The sequence below is a fragment of the Anomaloglossus baeobatrachus genome, chromosome 6, assembly GCF_048569485.1.
Source record: "Anomaloglossus baeobatrachus isolate aAnoBae1 chromosome 6, aAnoBae1.hap1, whole genome shotgun sequence".
Taxonomy (NCBI): Eukaryota; Metazoa; Chordata; class Amphibia; order Anura; family Aromobatidae; genus Anomaloglossus; species Anomaloglossus baeobatrachus.
In genome coordinates this window covers 88003610-88022030 of record NC_134358.1, presented here as the reverse complement: position 1 = coordinate 88022030, position 18421 = coordinate 88003610, and the positions used below count along the sequence as shown (strand labels likewise).

The 18421-nt window shown below is 41.0% G+C and overlaps 1 protein-coding gene across 1 annotated transcript in view; it reads right to left on the bottom strand.

Annotated features, from left to right (window-relative positions):
* TRIQK (triple QxxK/R motif containing) overlaps positions 1-18421 on the bottom strand; it is a 157446-nt gene that overhangs the window by 80909 nt on the left and 58116 nt on the right. Inside the window, exon 3 of the mRNA XM_075316259.1 lies at positions 48-116. Coding sequence (XP_075172374.1) covers positions 48-108 — 61 coding nt within the window. The 5' untranslated portion in view covers positions 109-116. The remainder of the gene's footprint in view (positions 1-47; positions 117-18421) is intronic.

Sequence of the window (18421 nt, the reverse complement as noted above, 5' to 3'; positions counted from 1 at the left end):
GGTTGTGTCATCTCTACATCTAACATTCCTACAGTAAAAGAACTTACCGATTTGTTTACGATATTGATCAACCGGCACTTTTGTTGCTGAAGCATCCTTTCGGCCCATTTTTCCCACTGTGACAAAAAAAGCAAAAAATATAGTGAATATAAAGCAAAAAACCACAGTGGCAACTACTTCCAAAATCTGTCCACAGGTTGTGTCTGGTATTGTAGTTCAGTCTCATTTACTTCATTAGAGCTGAGCTGCTATATGAGACACAAGCCATTGTCAACAGCATTTTTTTCAGTCAAGAGTGAATTTAGGTGTGCAAAATATGGGATAATATTGAGATGGAAGGATAAGCAAAAGCCGTCTCCAGATACAACATATCAGGCAATACTTGATTGTTATTATCTAAATTGACAACTATTATCGAGGCCTTCAGACACAGATGTTGTTGTATGGTGACGAAAGTTTCAGCTCACCGATCTAGCTTTATTGAAATATCCATAGGTGCCTTAAAAACATGAATCGTTAGGCCAATATGGCCCTTTCTTTCGAGTTTCGGAACACGTTCTTACTCATGCCTATGATTAAGAATGTGCTCCGAAACGCGTAAGGAGAGGCCGTCTTGGCCTAAAGATTCATGTATTTAAGACACCTCTGGATGTTTGAATAAAGCTACTTTTTATGGAAGATCGGTGTGCCGTAATTTTCACCACCTGTTTCGTGTGGACGCCCACCACTTTTGCACCTGTGGAGCCATTGGGTATTTGGGTGACTTTTTCCATTATCCCATCTATGTATGATATTGTATGCAACACATCTTACTTCACTCCTTTTCCTAAAAGTGGTTGTCCAGGAAAAGAAAAAAAAGTAAATGAACGTCTACATTAAGTCCTAAATACCTTAAAATCTTTGTGACTAAGCCAATCTTGGCCTTTGTGACCTAGCCCATTTTTCAGTTCGGACATCTGTCAATTTATTTGGTAATAACACTAGAATATCCCCACATGACCAAGAAATTCTGAGAATGTTGGGGTTTTTTTGCTTTTTTTATGACTGAATTTTATATTAGTGGTAAATTTAGGTTGATACAAATTTTGTTTTTATTTATTTATTCATTTAATTATGTGATAAACTTTTGACAAAGATTTAGATAAAGTTGCAATTTTCAAGTTCTACAAGTATTCATACCCAGTATGTCCAGTATTCATACCCAGTATGTCCAGTATTCATACCCAGTATGTCCAGTATTCATACCCAGTATGTCCAGTATTCATACCCAGTATGCCCAGTATTCATACCCAGTATGTCCAGTATTCATACCCAGTATGTCCAGTATTCATACCCAGTATGCCCAGTATTCATACCCAGTATGTCCAGTATTCATACCCAGTATGTCCAGTATTCATACCCAGTAAACATTTTTACATTTTTTTCACGTTACAACCACAAACTTAAATAAATTTTATTGGGAATTTAAGTGATATACCCACAGAAAGTGGCAAGTGTGTGTAAAGAGTAAAGGAAATGATGTATGGGTTTCTAAATATTTTAAAAAAATATAAATCTGAATATTGTTTTACTACATTTGCACACTAAAACAAAGTTTATTGTAAAAAAAAAAAAAAATAAATAATTGTTATTCATCAACTTATTCTGAGAGCTATAATGTTTTCCTGTTTTGGCTGACAGCTGTGCGAGGGCTTGTTTTTTTGAGGAATGAGTTGATCTGTACATAATATTTTCTAATCACTTTTTATTCAGACTTTTTGAACATAGGATAAACAAATAGAATTTCTGAAATGTTGCTTTTTATTTCTTATGGCATTCACCTTGTGGGTCAGTACGATAATTATACTCTATACTAGATGGTGGCCCGATTCTAGCGCATCGGGTATTCTAGAATATGTTAGATAGAATAATAGTTTATTTATGAAGATTTAAGAATAATACAATGTACTGACAGATCTTGTCCAGTAAATGTGACTGAATTACATCACACTTGTTTAGTAAACATGAGTGAACTACGCAGGGCCATCAAGCGGCCATCATTATTATTTTCCCCTGCATTTGCTAAATTTCCCCTCTCCCCTCCATTTGCTCTCTAACACAGGTTCTGTGACAGTCTGTGTCACGTTGATAAGGCCACAGTTGGGTATCTAAAGGCCCGCACCACTCCCTCAGCTACACCCACATCCAATCCGGAGGCAGCTGAGCAGAGAGGTGGGCGGGACATGCCGAGGAGGAAATAGGAAGCAGCGGCTGGCGCGACCAATCAACGACGCGGGATTTCCGTTACAGACAGACAGAGTTAGGCAAATTTATATATATTTATATATATATATATATATATATATATATATATATATATATATATATATATATATATATATATATATATATGAGTATAGATTTTTTTTCATGTTTTGTTACACTAGACACATTTGTTTTTGTGTCAGCATATTCTGAGAGCTATACGTTTTACGAGATGGGCCCTGGTTTTTTTTGTGTTTTTGCAGGACAAGTTGAAGTTTTCATTTTCGAACCGACGGTCATTATACGGACAGTGTTATTTTCAAACATGGAGATTGAGAAGGGGATTTCCCAGTAGTGGAAAACCCCTTTAAGGTGGGCTTCACATCAGCGGTATTCTGCCGCAATGCCGGATCCGTCACAAATGCTGTACAGTTCAATACAGTTCAATCAAATCGAGGCCATATAAGGTCGCATGTGTGGTCACACATAAGGTCACTTATCTTACCACAATTCCATTTAACTGTATTGAACTGTACAGCATTTGTGATGGATCCGGCATTGCGGCAGAATACCGCTGATGTGAATCCCAACTAATCCCTCTACAGAACTTTAATTTTTCACACTCTGATAAAATATATTACAAAGTTGGCTATTGTCATGTGTACCATTGAATTCTAAAATAAAAATGAAAGCACAGTTCCAGCGCTTTTTTTTTTTTTTGTTAAATTCAGAGCTGGAGTGGTGCTTTAAATGGAAGTCACTTGCCTCCAGTCGGTCTCCAGTGCTTTGTGACCTGCCAGTAGCTCGAGTGCTTGCTGGAGCGCACCGGAGGTAACGATGCAATACAACTCTATGAGAGCCTCATTCTGGCTTGTATAGACTTGCACTGAGCGTTTGTGATGTAACGTCTGACTTCCAGCCAGTAAAAAGTTACAAGGACATGATTGTACCATGGGGCTGAAACGTCGCAGAAAAACAATGAAACCATCATAGGGTCAGTATAATACAGGGGCTTACATATAGGTTGGGTATGGCATCTGATGCGAGAGCATTGGAAGCAATATGCTAAATGACCCTCGGCTCCTGTTCTGCTGCAAGTGTGAGTCGAGTATCATTATACTGTGATCCAATCACAGCTGCGGAGGAGAAGGAAAGACTAATTTCTCCATCTCCTCCATTATCAATCTGTGTATCAAACTGCACTAGGATGTCATAAGAGTGCAGTCTGATGGTTCACTCGCACCCATAGACTTGTATGGGTGCTAATGATCCGAGGCTGACACAGCATGCTGCGACTGTTTTCTCGGTCTGATTAGAGCTGAGAAAAAAATCATAGATGGGAACGGCCCCACAGAGTAACATTAGTCCGAGTGGAATGCGATTTTTTATTGCATTCCACTTGTCCGATTTTACTGTGTGTCCTAGGCCTTAAAGTGCCACTCCAGTGCTGATAAAAAAATAAAACACTGGAGTCCTGCTTTAAAATGACAGTCGCATTTTAGGAAGTTAAAAAAAAATATATATATATATTTACATAAATATATGGGGTCAGATTCATTATGACTTTTGTTTCATAATCAGTTTTAATAAGGGGCATGCAGGAGTAAGACGCACCTTAATTCAATCTACTTAATGAATTAGCCACATCTTAATCACTGGCATGTGCCTCCGTCTTCCTCATCAAAGTACATTTCTAGTGTAACTTAAGCAACTAAAGTGGCATAACTTTTGAAAAATTTCTTGGGTAGGCATCACCATGCCCTGCCCACAAGCTGCCCACTTTAGAGGATTTGGCTAACACTGGGACGGAAATACCAAAAGTTGCAACACTTTTGAAATCTGGCAAGAACATTTCGATGATTTGGGGCCATTCTATTTCATTTTGTAAACAGATCCTCCTGTTTCCTCCCTCTCCTAACCTTCCGAAACCCAATATTACTATTTCTGTGTGTAATTCTGCCAATACGACCCAGAAGCACGCCCGCTGTCTTGGGGTTATATTTGACGCCGATCTCTCCTTCACTCCCCACATTCGTTCACTCGCTTGTTCTTGTCAATTCCACCTCAAAAACACATCTAGAATTCGTCCTTTTTTTACCGTTGACGCTGCAAAAATGCTTACTGTCGCTCTCATTCATTCTCGCCTGGATTATTGTAATTCTTTACTAATTTGTCTCCCTGTTACTAAACTCTCCCCTCTCCAATCCATTCTGAATGCCGCGGCCAGGATCATTTTTCTCTCCATCGCTTCACTGATGCCTCTGCTGTGTGCCAGTCATTGCACTGGTTGCCTATCCGCTACAGTATCCAACATAAACTTATCATTCACTCACAAAGCTCTCCACAGTTCTGCACCACCCTACATCTCCTCCCTCATCTAGGTCTATCACCCCACCCGTGCCCTCCGCTCTGCTAATGACTCAAGACTGAAATCCTCAACAATTCGAACCTCCCTCTCCAGTCTTCAAGATTTCTCACGAGCTGCGCCTATACTCTGGAACACACTACCAAGAGCAATCCGATTAATTCCCAACATCCACACCTTTAAGCGGGCCCTAAAAACACATTTCTTTAGACTAGCCTATCACATCACCGCCCTGATCTAATCTAGTCCCATTCTGCCCTTCATAAAATTTACTTCCAATTCTTGTCCCTGTATCTTCTGGTTCCTTCCTCTTCATGTACGTTTTTTACATTCTGTACCTGTATAAATTCTGGCTGGCGACCGGTCCACGCAGCTGGTTTTGAATCCCCTATTAAATTGATGGCTGGACCATATATGACATAGCATAAGCTTACCCATGGTGGATGAGGAACATTCTCCCAGAGAAAAGCTATGATTTTCTGTATATTCATTGAGTGGGATTTTTTGAAGTCTCTTTACTATAATATGAATACATATTGGAATAATATAATTGATGTTACCTCTCACTTTGTGTCTTCCTTATGTCGCTTACCCTCTGTCCCATGGTTTGGATGAGTTTTTTCCTCCCTAGATTTCCCTCCCTTACCAGCATGATTTATGTCTGACATTTCCTCTGTGTAAAAACCTTTTCCACATTATTGCTTTCTATACTTTATTTCTGTATTTTTTGAATAAAAACTAAAAAAAAATTCAGTGGAAGTGTTACTCCAATTTTTGTTGTTGTTTTTATGGTCTGAGGGAGTAGATTCCACATTGAATTTTTTTTTCCCAAAAATCTATAATGTCATAACCCCTTTTTTGGCATATTTTTGGCCCTGTGATATTGGTGCTTGATGAATTGTATCTTGCAAAAAAAGCCCTGTGTGAACATAGCCTTAAGCCCCCGTCACATTTAGCGACTTACCAGCTATCCCAAAAACGATGTGACCTGATAAGGATCACTGGTAAGTCGCTGGTGAGATGTCACACAGTCAGACCTTACCAGCATCTCAGTAATGATACAGGTCGCAGTAATGACCTGTATAACGATCTCTGCTGTCATTGGAACTCTGTCACACAGCGTCAAACATACTGATGCGTCCTGCCCAGCAGGACATCGCCTTTGAAGAAAATGGTCCAGGACATTCAGCAACGGCCGGCGACCTCACAGCAGGGACCAGGTTGTTGCTGGATGTCACACACAGCAACATCGCTAGCAAGATCGCTGTTGCGTCACAAAAAACGTGACTCAGCAGCGATGTCGCTTAGTGAGTCGTGGCCTTTAGTGAGTTGTAGCAGAAGATTATCATCTGTATCCTAGAGAGACAATACACTTCAGAAATCCTTTAAATCCTTAAGATAATCGACCCAGCATGCATTAAATTACAAGTATAATTGATTACAGAAAAATTAAGTCATAGCAAAATATGTTAGCTCTAAACACAATAATTAAGACAATATGCAATGTATATTTTGTTTTACCAATATTACATACACTAAAAATAAAAAAAAGATGAAAATTCCAGCAACAATAAAAGGAAATAAATGATATTTTTTATTATTATTATTATTATTATTATTATTACATACCTTTTAAAATTACACTATAAAAAAAAAACCCATAAAAAAATAAATAAATAAATAAAATAAATAAAAAACCCTGATCCCAATTACAGGATAAAACATTTTTTTTTTGTAATTTTTTTTTAAGATGAAATATTTTAAGAAAACTTTATTTAATGCTTTTATAAAATCGCGGCGAAGTGAACATAATTATAAGAGTGCAGCGTGAGGTTAAAGGAGGAGGATTTGAGTAGCTCTTCTGAGTCTCAGACGATTGCTCATGTTGCCTGCTGAATAATCCCATTAACTGCCACTGGCATTGCCTGATAACCATTTATTACAAAATGTCGCTACTGAAAGAATCTTAAGACTATAATTTTAGTCTTGCCAATAAAATGCTTCCAAGTGGGTGATGACAGTATTTCTTTTTCTATTATATTTTTTTTATACAAATGTATATCTGTTACACTAGCTACTTAACCCAAAATCAGCAGCCTTGTTCATCGGTAACCATCATGCTGTCAGGAGCCGAGACATCTGACACCGATAAAATGCTGTGACTTCTCTTTGTTCTTCAAAGCTATGTAGTAATCATCATTCATTTTTACAGCTTTGACGGTTGGATAAAAAAAATAATAATAAAAAAAAAAAATCCCACAAGATTCCCAACCGAGACACTAGCACATACAGTTACAATGTCTAATAAGCCGGCTATTTGCATAAAAGATCAGACACACTTTGGAGTGTGCAATAATAGATGGAGAAATGGAGATTAGATTAGCATGTACAAAATCAAGATTGTTTTCACAATGCCCCATCCTTAGGGAGTGCGGCTCATCACCTAACCTCAGAAAGAGCGAGCGCTTCCCCGAGGAGGACGCTTGTCACTGAAACTTAAACGAGAATATGGATTAGGCTGAAATGATGTTTATTACTTATTAATCCTTCTGTTGGAGCGGCTGCGAGTTACAGTACTGGATTAAACAGAGCAGGGAAAAAAGAAGCAGGAAAATTATCATTTCCTTTGAAAACTACTTTTATTTTTAATATCATTTAACAATATATTCTAGACTTTTCCATTTGTCTATCATATATACAGTATTTTATACATGTACACACACACATACATATACCGGATTTTTCGGAAGAAAATGGGAGTTTTTCTTATAAACCGAATGATGTTTACCGGGGATGGTGGAGAGGGGTTGCAGGAGCAATGCCGTGGGCACTGTGCTGGAGATGCGCTGTGCTGGGGCTGCGGCGCTGGGCTGGAGCTGCGGGCAATGTGGTGGGGTTGCAGGCTGAGGGCGCTGTGATGGGGCTGCGGGCAAGGTGCTGGGGCTGCAGGCTGAGGGCGCTGTGCTGGGGCTGCGGGCAAGGTGCTGGGGCTGCAAGCTGAGGGCGCTGTGCTGGGGCTGCGGGCAAGGTGCTGGGGCTGCAGGCTGAGGGCGCTGTGCTGGGGCTGCAGGCAAGTTGCTGTACTGAGGCTGCTGGTGCTGTGCTGGAGCTGTGGGCAATGTGCTGGGGCTGCAGGTTGAGGGCGCTGTGCTGGAGCTGCAGGTAATGTAATGGGGCTGCAGGCTGAGGGTGCTGTGCTGGGGCCGCAGGAAAGGTGCTGTACTGAGGCTGCTGGCGCTGTACTGGAGCTGCGCTGTGCTGGGGCTGCAGGCTGAGGGCGCTGTGCTAGGGCTGCAGGTAATATAATGGGGCTGCAGGCTGAGGGTGCTGTGCTGGAACTGCGGGCAATGTGCTGGGGCTGCAGGCTGAGGGCGCTGTGCTAGGGCTGCAGGTAATTAATGGGGCTGCAGGCTGAGGGCGCTGTGCTGGAGCTGCGGGAAATGTGCTGGGCTGCAGGCTGAGGGCGCTGTGCTAGAGCTGCGGACACCATCCTGAAAATGTCGGTGGTGTATTGCATTCGGCCCCATTTAAGACAATGCTGCAGCTAAGTTCTGCGTGTTTTTCCTTAGTCCAATTAGGGCATGCCTCGATTGTCTGCAAGTCTGCATGTCACTCGCACCCATTCAAGTGTATGGGTGCAAGAGAAACATCGGACTGCCCTTGGATGTTATACAATATACGCACAGGCTGACAATGGAGGAGATAGGGAGATTAACCCCTCCCTCTCCTCTGCAGCACCCGCTCTCTTTCGCAGCTGTAACCTAACCACAAGATCAGGTCACAGTCGCATGAAACTCGGCTCAAGCTCGCAGCAGAGCCAGAGCAGGGGGTCATTAGCATATCGCATTCAATGCTCTCGCATCAGATGCCATACGCTAATGTGACTCCAGCCTAATGGTGCCCAAAGTCGGCACATGCGCTTATGGAGCTCTCGGCTCAAGATCTCAGCTACGCAGGAATATCAGAAGAGTAGTTGTGCTAGAAGCTGTGGCTCACAATGGAGCAGGCTAGAGAAGGGGGAAAGTGAAAAGAAAAGTAGCGGTGGATCAGACGGCGGGCTGATGTGATACAGGAAAGCAGTGACGTATTAATAAAAAACAAAAAAAAAAAACCTTTAGCTAGCGCTGTATAGTTTGCAAAATGGAGGCTAGCTAGCCACAATTCAGGTGAATTTGTGTGGTGTAAATTGCAGAAAAAAAAAAAATTGTATTCTGGAGAATACACATTTTTGCAAAATTCGAGAATTTAAATCGCTCATGATCATCTCTAAAAATTGTCCCCTAAATAAATATTTAATAGCTGTTGGTGAAAGTGTAATCGAAATGTATTTGTAATATTCTTTCCAATTTTACTGCTTCCACAAATTAAAAAAAAACAAACAAAACTATAATATGCACTGTAATCATAACATGATAAAATATCTAAACAGAAAGTTTCAAAGTCTTCTTTCTTTCCTAATTATTATCATATGGGGTAGGGTAAATGCACAGTTACTACTATCATCAATTACAAACAAAAAACAAAATAAACATTTTAAGTTAAAATAAAATACTGGATAAAATGCAAAAAAAAAAATTGAAAATAATATAAAGAATTTATCAGCATGCACACAATATATTTCAATTTCTACTATCAGCAAATAAGAAAATAAAATAAACATTTTAAAATTTAAATAAAACACTGGATAATGTGCAAAAAAAAAAGTGAAAATGATGTAAACAATTTATTAGCATGCAAACAAAACATTACAATTTCTACTATCATCAATTAAAAAAAAAAAACTAACATTTTAAATTAAAATAAAATACTGGATAAAGTGCAAAAAACAAGTAAAAATAAAGCAAACAGTTTATTAGCATAAAAAACAATATATTACAATTTTTACTATCAATTAAAAAAATTAAAGTAAACATTTTAAATTTAAATACTGGATAAAATGCAAAAAAAAGTGAAAATGATGTAAACAATTTATTAGCATGCAAACAAAACATTACAATTTCTACGATCATCAATTAAAAAAAAAACTAAACATTTTAAATTAAAATACTAGAAAAAATGCAAAAAAAAAGAGAAAATGATATATACAATTTATTAGTATACAAACAATATATCACGATAATGTTACATTTGTGATATACAATCATTGTATGCGCTAAAAATACCAATGGGGAATATGTAGAACGGATTCATAGCCAAAAGCATATGGTGGAATAAAGTCTTTTTTGTCACATATTTTATAGTACAGTGGAATCTTGGATTATGAGCTTAATTGGTTTCGGGAGTGCGCTCTTAAATCAAGTTACTCTTATATCAAAGCGAATTTTCCCACAGGAAATAATTGAAACGCAGACAATTCGTTCCACAACCCAAAAATATTTACTGTATTTATTATACAAACTTATTACAGTAATACAAAATAATGCACTGTATTCAAATAAAAATATTACAGTACACTTAGGCTACTTTCACATCCGGTTTGAGCAGTGCGGCTCAATCCGGCTGTGAAAACTATGCAACGGATGCGGCGAAAACACCGCATCCTTTGCATACGTTTTTACATGCGGCCCGTCCGTTTTTTTCCGGTTGCGGCATGCTACTGAGCATGCGCAGTGGAAAAAACCGCATGCGGCGAGCGGATGCGATTTTTTACACATCGCGCCGCATCCGGCCTCCATAGGTATGCATTGAAAAATGCGCCGCAGCGGCCGGATGCGGCGCGATGCGGTGTTTTTTGCCGGAGCAAAAAACGTTGCAGGGAACGTTCGATCCGACCGCGGCATCGGCTAAATCTGCCGCATGCGGCAAAAACCGGACCGAACGCAAGCCCCTGCGGCACAATACGGCACTAATGTAAGTCTATGCAAAAAAACCCGCAACCGGCGTTACAAAAGCCGGTTGCGGTTTTTCTGCAGAACGCCGTATTGTGCCACAGAGCAAAAATCCGGATGTGTGAAAGTAGCCTAATACTAAATACTGTATAGTATATAAAGCAAATAAAACTGCACTTTAGCTTACAATAACATTGTCGGTGTGCGAGAGGTAGAATACAAGCAATGTGCTGCACTGGTTAGCAGAAAGAAAGCACAATACTGTATCCAAAAATGCAAATTGATAGACATGCTATATAATATATACTGTACTGTACAATGGTATATTGTATACAGTACATATGTACAGAAAGTTACCTCCAGATCGGGTCAGAGCGTGGTGAAAGGACAGAACCGGAAGTGTGCACAGTGAGTATTTGCTCTTATTGCAAAGCATTGCTCTTAAACCAAGTTACCAATTTGTGAAAAGCTTTGCTTGTCTTGCAAAACGCTCTCAAACCAAGTTACTCTTAATCCAAGGTTCCTCTGTAATATGTAAACATACAGTTCTCTCACCGCTAGTAAAAATGTGTAGTCAACTTTGTTTTCCAATATAAAGGACATAAAAGTCTACGTACCACATGGGTTACTTTTTTCTCTACAAGCCGAGTTCCAGTGTATATATGAGATGGCACGGTAACCCTTATATAATGTTTAAATGACTTATTTAGTAAAGTATATTGCCCGATAATGCGACAGCCAAATGTGTCTATTTTAATACTCTCCAGTGGAAATTGAGCTGCTGTCGGCTGCGTTACTCGAATAAAGACTTCATTTTTTTTTTTCTTCTTGTTTTACAGTCCTAACGGTCCTGCTGTGAACATATGTGACGGGTGAAATTAAAAACACATCTTTTATTATTTGTACTGCCTTTGATTCCCTGTCAAATGAACAATTTGACTAGAAAATAAATGTCGACGGCATAATAATAAGTCATTCTGCCGCGGGTACACGAGATGGTGGATAATAAGCAGCCTGAACTGTACGACCCAGACAAAAAAAAATAAAAATAAGACAAATAGACTGCAAATAAACAATATTCTTGGCAAGAGCAATTTAGACTGTCATTTGATATTATAAGGAAAAAGACTGATAATTATGAACCGTAAATGCTGTACTGATTACGGCTATGCACAGTATGTCACAAAAGTGAGTACACCCCTCACATTTTTGTAAATATTTTACTATATCTTCTCATGGGACAACACTGACGATATGACACTATAATACAATGTACAGTAGTCCGTGTACAGATTGTATAACAGTGTAAATTTGGTGCCCTCTAAGTAAATTGCCATAAATTGTAGCGGAAATCTATGCCAGCTTATAAGTGGTGCTGATTTTGTTTTATGGTGTATAGGCATCCCAAAAGATTACCTAAATGTACTAAAAGGCAGGACCCTCTAAGTAGATTGAGGGCAACTTACTCCAGCGTGCTATAGTTTAAGATTGGAATATAAAAAACGCCAGTCTTTATAAACACCCCCTCCTCAAAGCTTCATATCACATAAAATAGCAATACATTGAAAATGTTATTCTACCTAAGGTTTCCCCCCTAAAATGTGGCACTAATCTCCCAATATCTTCTCACTCGTGATCTCCGATCCTCGCCAAACCACCTCCTCTCCTACACTCTCGTTTGGTCCTCTTCCTTCTGTTCCAGTCTGTCATTGTTAGGCCTGTTTCACACGTCAGTGAAAAACAGACGTTTTTCACTAGCGTGTTAAACACGCATATGTCACTCCATGTGCCTTGATTCACAGCACACGTGGATTGTTCATGTGTAACATGTGAGACGTTATGTGGGTTCCGTGATTGCACGTGGACATAAACTCACCAGTCCCCAATCCTGCTGTCCATGGTACTGAAAAGTCCTGCGGTCCTGCATCCGGCCACTGCTATCTCTCACCTCTGCAGCTACTTCCGGGTCGGCTTTGTCATGCAAAATGAATATGCACAACAGTAATGAGCCGGCCAGGAAGAACAGAAAGCAGCGGCCGGAGACAGCGTCGCTGGAAAAGGCGAGTTAAAAATGTTTTTTTTTTTTTTATTTTCAACGTCTGTGTTTTTCTGGTACATGTTCCGTGGGGCATCAGTGATGCCAGGAAAAACAGACATGTCTCCATGCGGCAATCACGGACACGCGTATATGCTGCATGGAGACACGGTCAGTGAAAAATCACTGATGTGTGCGCAATCGCGTATGTCTGTGATTCTGGTACGTATAGAAACTGTCACATAAGTACCAGAATAACTGATGTGTGAAAGAGGCCTTAGGCTGAGTTCACAAGTCCTGTAATTATTTGTTAGAACAGATCCTGCAGAGATCTGTTGGCAAAATGACTTTTGCCGGATCCGTTTTTTAACATTGGAGTCTATAGAGAAAAGATCCATTAATGGATTGCTATTTATCTTCCATCTGAAACGGATCCTGTAAAAAAAAAAAATGGATCCGTAACAAATGCGAGGAAAATGGATGACTAAATAGCAATCCGTTAACGGATCCATTCTCAATAGACTCCAATGTTAAAAAACAAACAAACGGATCTGGCAGACATCAGTTATTTAACAATTGACAAAAAACTTGTGTTTGCAGAACTTTTTTGCCAACGGATCTCGAATGATTACAGGACAAGTGAACTCAGCCTAAAGGCCACTTTACACACAAGGGAGAACAGGGACACCAGGACCTCATTTCTTAATAAGGGGACCATATGTTTTTTGTCCATGTAAGGACCATTGGGACGCCCTGGATATTATGAGGATCCTTTAAAGTGAAGGTGGATGGATCGTATCTGGGTGAGACCATTCCATTTTTTCTACATCTGATAACAGTGATTTTTGGGACCCTGTGGTACTGTGGTGGTCCAAATCCTGTTGGTAGCTACCTTATTCTGCAGGTTTGCACCGGTCAGCTTACCAGATTTTGTTATCATTAAGAAGTGTTCTTCTGGCCATTTGAACCCCTTACACATGCTGAGGGGAACTGTGTGTTTTTGGTATTTTAAGATAACATTTCATTGAAGTTGGGATCTCCGGCTTCCTTTTAAGGAATTTATTAAAAGTTAAGTTTTACTTCCTGTACCTCGGCTGGCTACTTTAATTTTTGATGTGGTACCTTACCAGTGGCTAATCTTATTTATTTATCCACTTTACACACAGCAACATCGCTAGCGATGTCGCTGGTGAAAGTGCCCGCCCCCGTCTGTTGTGCGTCACGGGTAAATCGCTGCCCATGGTGCACAACATCGCTAGGACCAGTCACACGGACTTACCTGCCTAGCGACGTCGCTGTGGCTGGCAAACCGTCTCCTTTCTAAGGGGGCTGTTCGTGCGGTGTCACAGCGGCATCACTAAGCGGCCGCCCAATAGAAACGGAGGGGCGGAGATGAGCGGGACGAACATCCCGCCCACCTCCTTCCTTCCTCATTGCGGGCGGCCGCAGGTAAGGTGATGTTCCTCGTTCATGCGGTGTCACACATAGCGATGTGTGCTGCCGCAGGAACGGTGAACAACCTGCGTCCTGCAACAGCAACGATAATCGGGAAAGGAACGACGCGTCAACGATCAGGTAAGTAATTTTGATCGTTAACGGTCGTTCGTGCGTTTTACATGGAACACCATCGCTAACGAGGCCGAATGTGCGTCACGAATTCCGTGACCCCAACAACATCTCGTTAGCGATGTCGTTGCGTGTAAAGCGGCCTTTAGTTTATTCATTGTAATTGGAGTGCTCAGTCAGAAAGGAATGGAATACTAATAGAAAAAGACTGACCAAATTTGCTATTCCATTCCTTTCTGACTGAGCAGTAGGCCCTTCAGCCAGAGTGTTTTCATTTAGCTGGATCCTACCTGCCCATTACTTGTAGGTTTTAAACCCGGATAGAGGCGTATTAGGATAGGGTCCCGACAAAGAGAGGTATGCCTTGTCGTTGGCTGTGAGGCTTACACGAATTGGCCAATTTACAAATCAAGTATCTCATTTATTCCAATAGCAGTAATGCAGTGCTAAAATTCCTATATTTCAGCTTTTCAGAGTGCTGCTGTACATATTTTTGCAACTTTATTGAATTTTCAGTGTGCACCTGTTCACACCTAGTGGATGTGCTGGTCAGTCTTTTTATATTAGCCAGCTATGGCAAGCGTCTTAAGCGGGCTTTACATGCTGCAACATCGCTAGCATTTGCTGGCGATGTCGAGCGCGATTGCACCCGCCCCGAATGTATGGCAGATATGTGGTGATTGCTGCCGTAGCGAACATGATCGCTACGGCAGCGTCACATGCACATACATGCTCTGCGACGTCGCTCTGGCCATTTAACCGCCTCCTTTCTAAGGGGGCGGCTCGTGCAGCGTCACAGCGACATCACACGGCAGGTGTCCAATAGAAGCGGAGGGGCGGAGATGAGCGGGACGTAACATCCCGTCCACCTCCTTCCTTCTGCATTGCCGGTGGAGGCAGGTAAGGAGATGTTTGTCGCTCCTGCGGTGCCGCAGGAGCGACGAACAACATCACTAATAAGCAGAAAACGATTTTTTTGTTTCAGGATGACCTCTCTGCGGCAAACGATTTTGACAGCTTTTGCGATCGTTTAAGGTCGCTCATAAGTGTCACACACTGCGATATCATTAATGACGCCGGATGTGCGTCACAAACACCGTGACCCCGACGATAATTCATTAACGATATTGTAGCATGTAAAGCCCGCTTTAGACTTGTAAAAAAAAATTGTTTATTAGTTTGAAAGCAGACAAACCTAAAATAAAAAATATATAGGCCTGGTATCGCTGTAATTGTACTGACTGTAGGAATAAAGCCGTCTAATAACTTATACCGCACAGTGATCAGCATAAAAAAAAAAAAATTATAAAGCCAAATCTTCAACTGCTTTTGATTTGTTTTTTCTGCCTCCCAAAAATCGCAGTATGGTGCGGCTCACATTTATCCTGTTCGAGCGCTTACACTGGGAATTGCTTGTAAATCTCTGTAAAATGTGATTCAGACAAAATTCTGAAAGAAAAATTCACTGTAATGAGGCACAGGGAGTCTCTCTGAACTCCCGTCTGGCCTGTGGTCCATGATTTTACATGTCTTTTTAATCATGCACAAAAGTGCAGTCAACAACAGTTTTGTGCACCTTTGAAAACATAGAAGCTGCTAAGCAGAGGCCAAATGGAGTCCAGAGTAAAGGTTATGCTGCGATTTCACTAGCGAGATCGCTAGTGAGCGTACCCGCCCCCGTCGGTTGTGCGTCACGGGTAAATCCCTGCCAGTGGCGCGCAACATCGCTTACACCCGTCACACGGACTTACCTGCCTAGCGACGTCGCTGTGACCGGAAAACCGCCTTCTTTCTAAGGGGGCGGTTTGTTCGGCGTCACAGCGACGTCACTAAGCGGCCGCCCAATCGAAGCGGAGGGGCGGAGATGAGCGGGACAAACATCCCGTCCACCTCCTTCTTTCCTCATTGCGGGCAGCCGCAGGTAAAGTGATGTTCCTCCTTCCTGTGGTGTCACACGTAGTGATGTGTGCTGCCGCAGGAACGACTAACAACCTGCGTCTTGCAACAGCAACAATATTTGGGAAATGGACAGCATGTCAATGATCAACGATAAGGTAAGTAATTTTGATCGTTAACGGTCGTTCGTGCGTTTCACACGCAACGATGTCGCTAACGAGGCCGGATGTGCGTCACGAATTCCGTGACCCCAACGACATCACGTTAGCAATGTAATTGCATGTAAAGCGGCCTTAACTCTGCTGCCTCATTAGTGAACAGATCCGTTGGGGGTTTAACCTGAATCAAGTATTTCGGAGATGTAGATGGAAACTCTAATGTAAGCGCTCAGCATAGAGCACAGGATAAATGTGATCCAAAATGTTCTGTTGTTCAGTAGCAACATCACTACTAAATAGCATTCAGCTCAACCCACAAAAACAAAAGTCCCTACTCAGGTCCATCATTTGTTAATGGAAATATAGGTGGCTTCCACATTACTGGTAGCACAAAGGCTCTGGAAATGCGCTATGGCACGCCCTCCCTCAAAAAACTGCTTGCCTTCTAACAGGTGCTATATAAAATATTCATTTAGATGCATGTTTACGTAAAGCTAGCAGTCAGCGTTATACCACAGCCTTAAAAGATTTTAAAATAAATTTTAGATTTTAAAAAGGTATTTATATAAACAGTAAACTGCAAGCTAAACATTTGAAATCAATAGCAAAACTAAAAATACTTAAAAAAAAATAAATAAAAAAGATACAAACCCCCCTTCAAAATACTGTGGAAGCAGCAGTTTTACAAAAAAGGTAATAAATCAAGGAGGGGGTTTTCCAAATGACATAAATCAATGTTTTCATGCACCAAGGAGATGATGCATCAGCACCTCAGGGTCCAGACTGAACATCAGCATTTCCATTTTGTTTGCCATTTTCAGTAGTTTTACACCTTTGGTCTTTATTTTCTGTTAAGATCCTAAGATCAATTGGAATTTAAGGCCATGAGGTTAAAAGGTCATAAACCTCAAATGTTAAGAACAGCTGAGTCCTGCCGAGTAATTCGATAGAAATCCAGTAGAACACTTTAAGAAATGCACAATGCTTAAAAATGCTACATTAACTACACCAATTCTTTCTCTGTAGGTAATATATGACTTAAAAACTGTAAGAGAATAATCACATGAATGTATTTAGAGCAAAGGACTACACGTGACTTGACTGAGGTAGAGAGGGCTAAAGAAATAATTGAAGGTTTGGTTTATCGTTGATTATGCACCTTGAATATACACTCAACAGTGAAATTGTAACACCAAGAAGAAAAATATATATAATATTTATTCATTTATATAGCGCTATTAATTACACAGCGCTTTACATACATTGGCAACACTGTCCCCATTGGGGCTCACAATCTAAAGTTCCTATCAGTATGTTTTTGGAGTGTGGGAGGAAACCAGAGAACCAGGAGGAAACCCACGCAAACATGGGGAGAACATACAAACTCCTTTCAGATGTTGTCCTTGGTGGAATTTGAACCCAGGACCCTAGCGCTGCAAGACTGTAATGCTAACCACTGGGCCACCGTGCTGGCAATCACAGGATGGATAGAAATGTTAATGATCTCAAAATTATGAAAATATAGAAACCACAGTCTACAAGGGATGGGTGAGGATACAGTAGGTGAGGGTAGATTGGGTTGTACGACACTATGGAGGACTGAGGGTTCCTGCAGGTTGTAGGCTTGTCGGAAGAGGTGGGTCTTCAGGTTCTTTTTGAAGGCTTCCATGGTGGGCGAGAGTCTGATATGCTGAGGTAGAGCGTTCCAGAGTATGGGGGAGGCACGGCAGAAATCTTGTATGCGATTGTGGGAAGAGAAGATTAGAGGGGAGCAGAGGAGGAGATTTAGTGAGTATTGGATGTTGCGTGTAAGTAGGTACCGGGAGACTAGGTCACAGATGTATGGGGGAGACAGGTTGCGGGTGGCTTTGTATGTAATGGTTAAGGTTTTCAACTGGAGTCTTTGGCCAATGGGAAAGCAGTAAAAGAATTGGCAGAGTGGAGAGGCTAGAAATAGCAGAGGGACAGGTGGATAACTCGGGTGGCAGAGTTATCAGTATTGTTGTGTATGAAAGTCACATGCAGATAACCCCACACTTACAAACCTTGAATGCTAATTAATAAAGTTATAATAAAGGTTGTCTGAGGAATGTACTGTTGTGCTAAATTATCTTGTGCAAATCATCAAGATCCGCCGCCGGCAGCTTCCTTTGCAATTGGTGACCAATGAGGTCCCAGATGTTGATGATAGGAGACAAGTGCAAAAAGCTGCAAGCCATACAAGCTGCTCACAGTCGCACCAGTATTGTGCGGCATGATGTTACTCTATAAATCAAGATGTTTGAAAATTTTGGTTTCCATTTTTTCATCGTTTGAATATGATTAACAT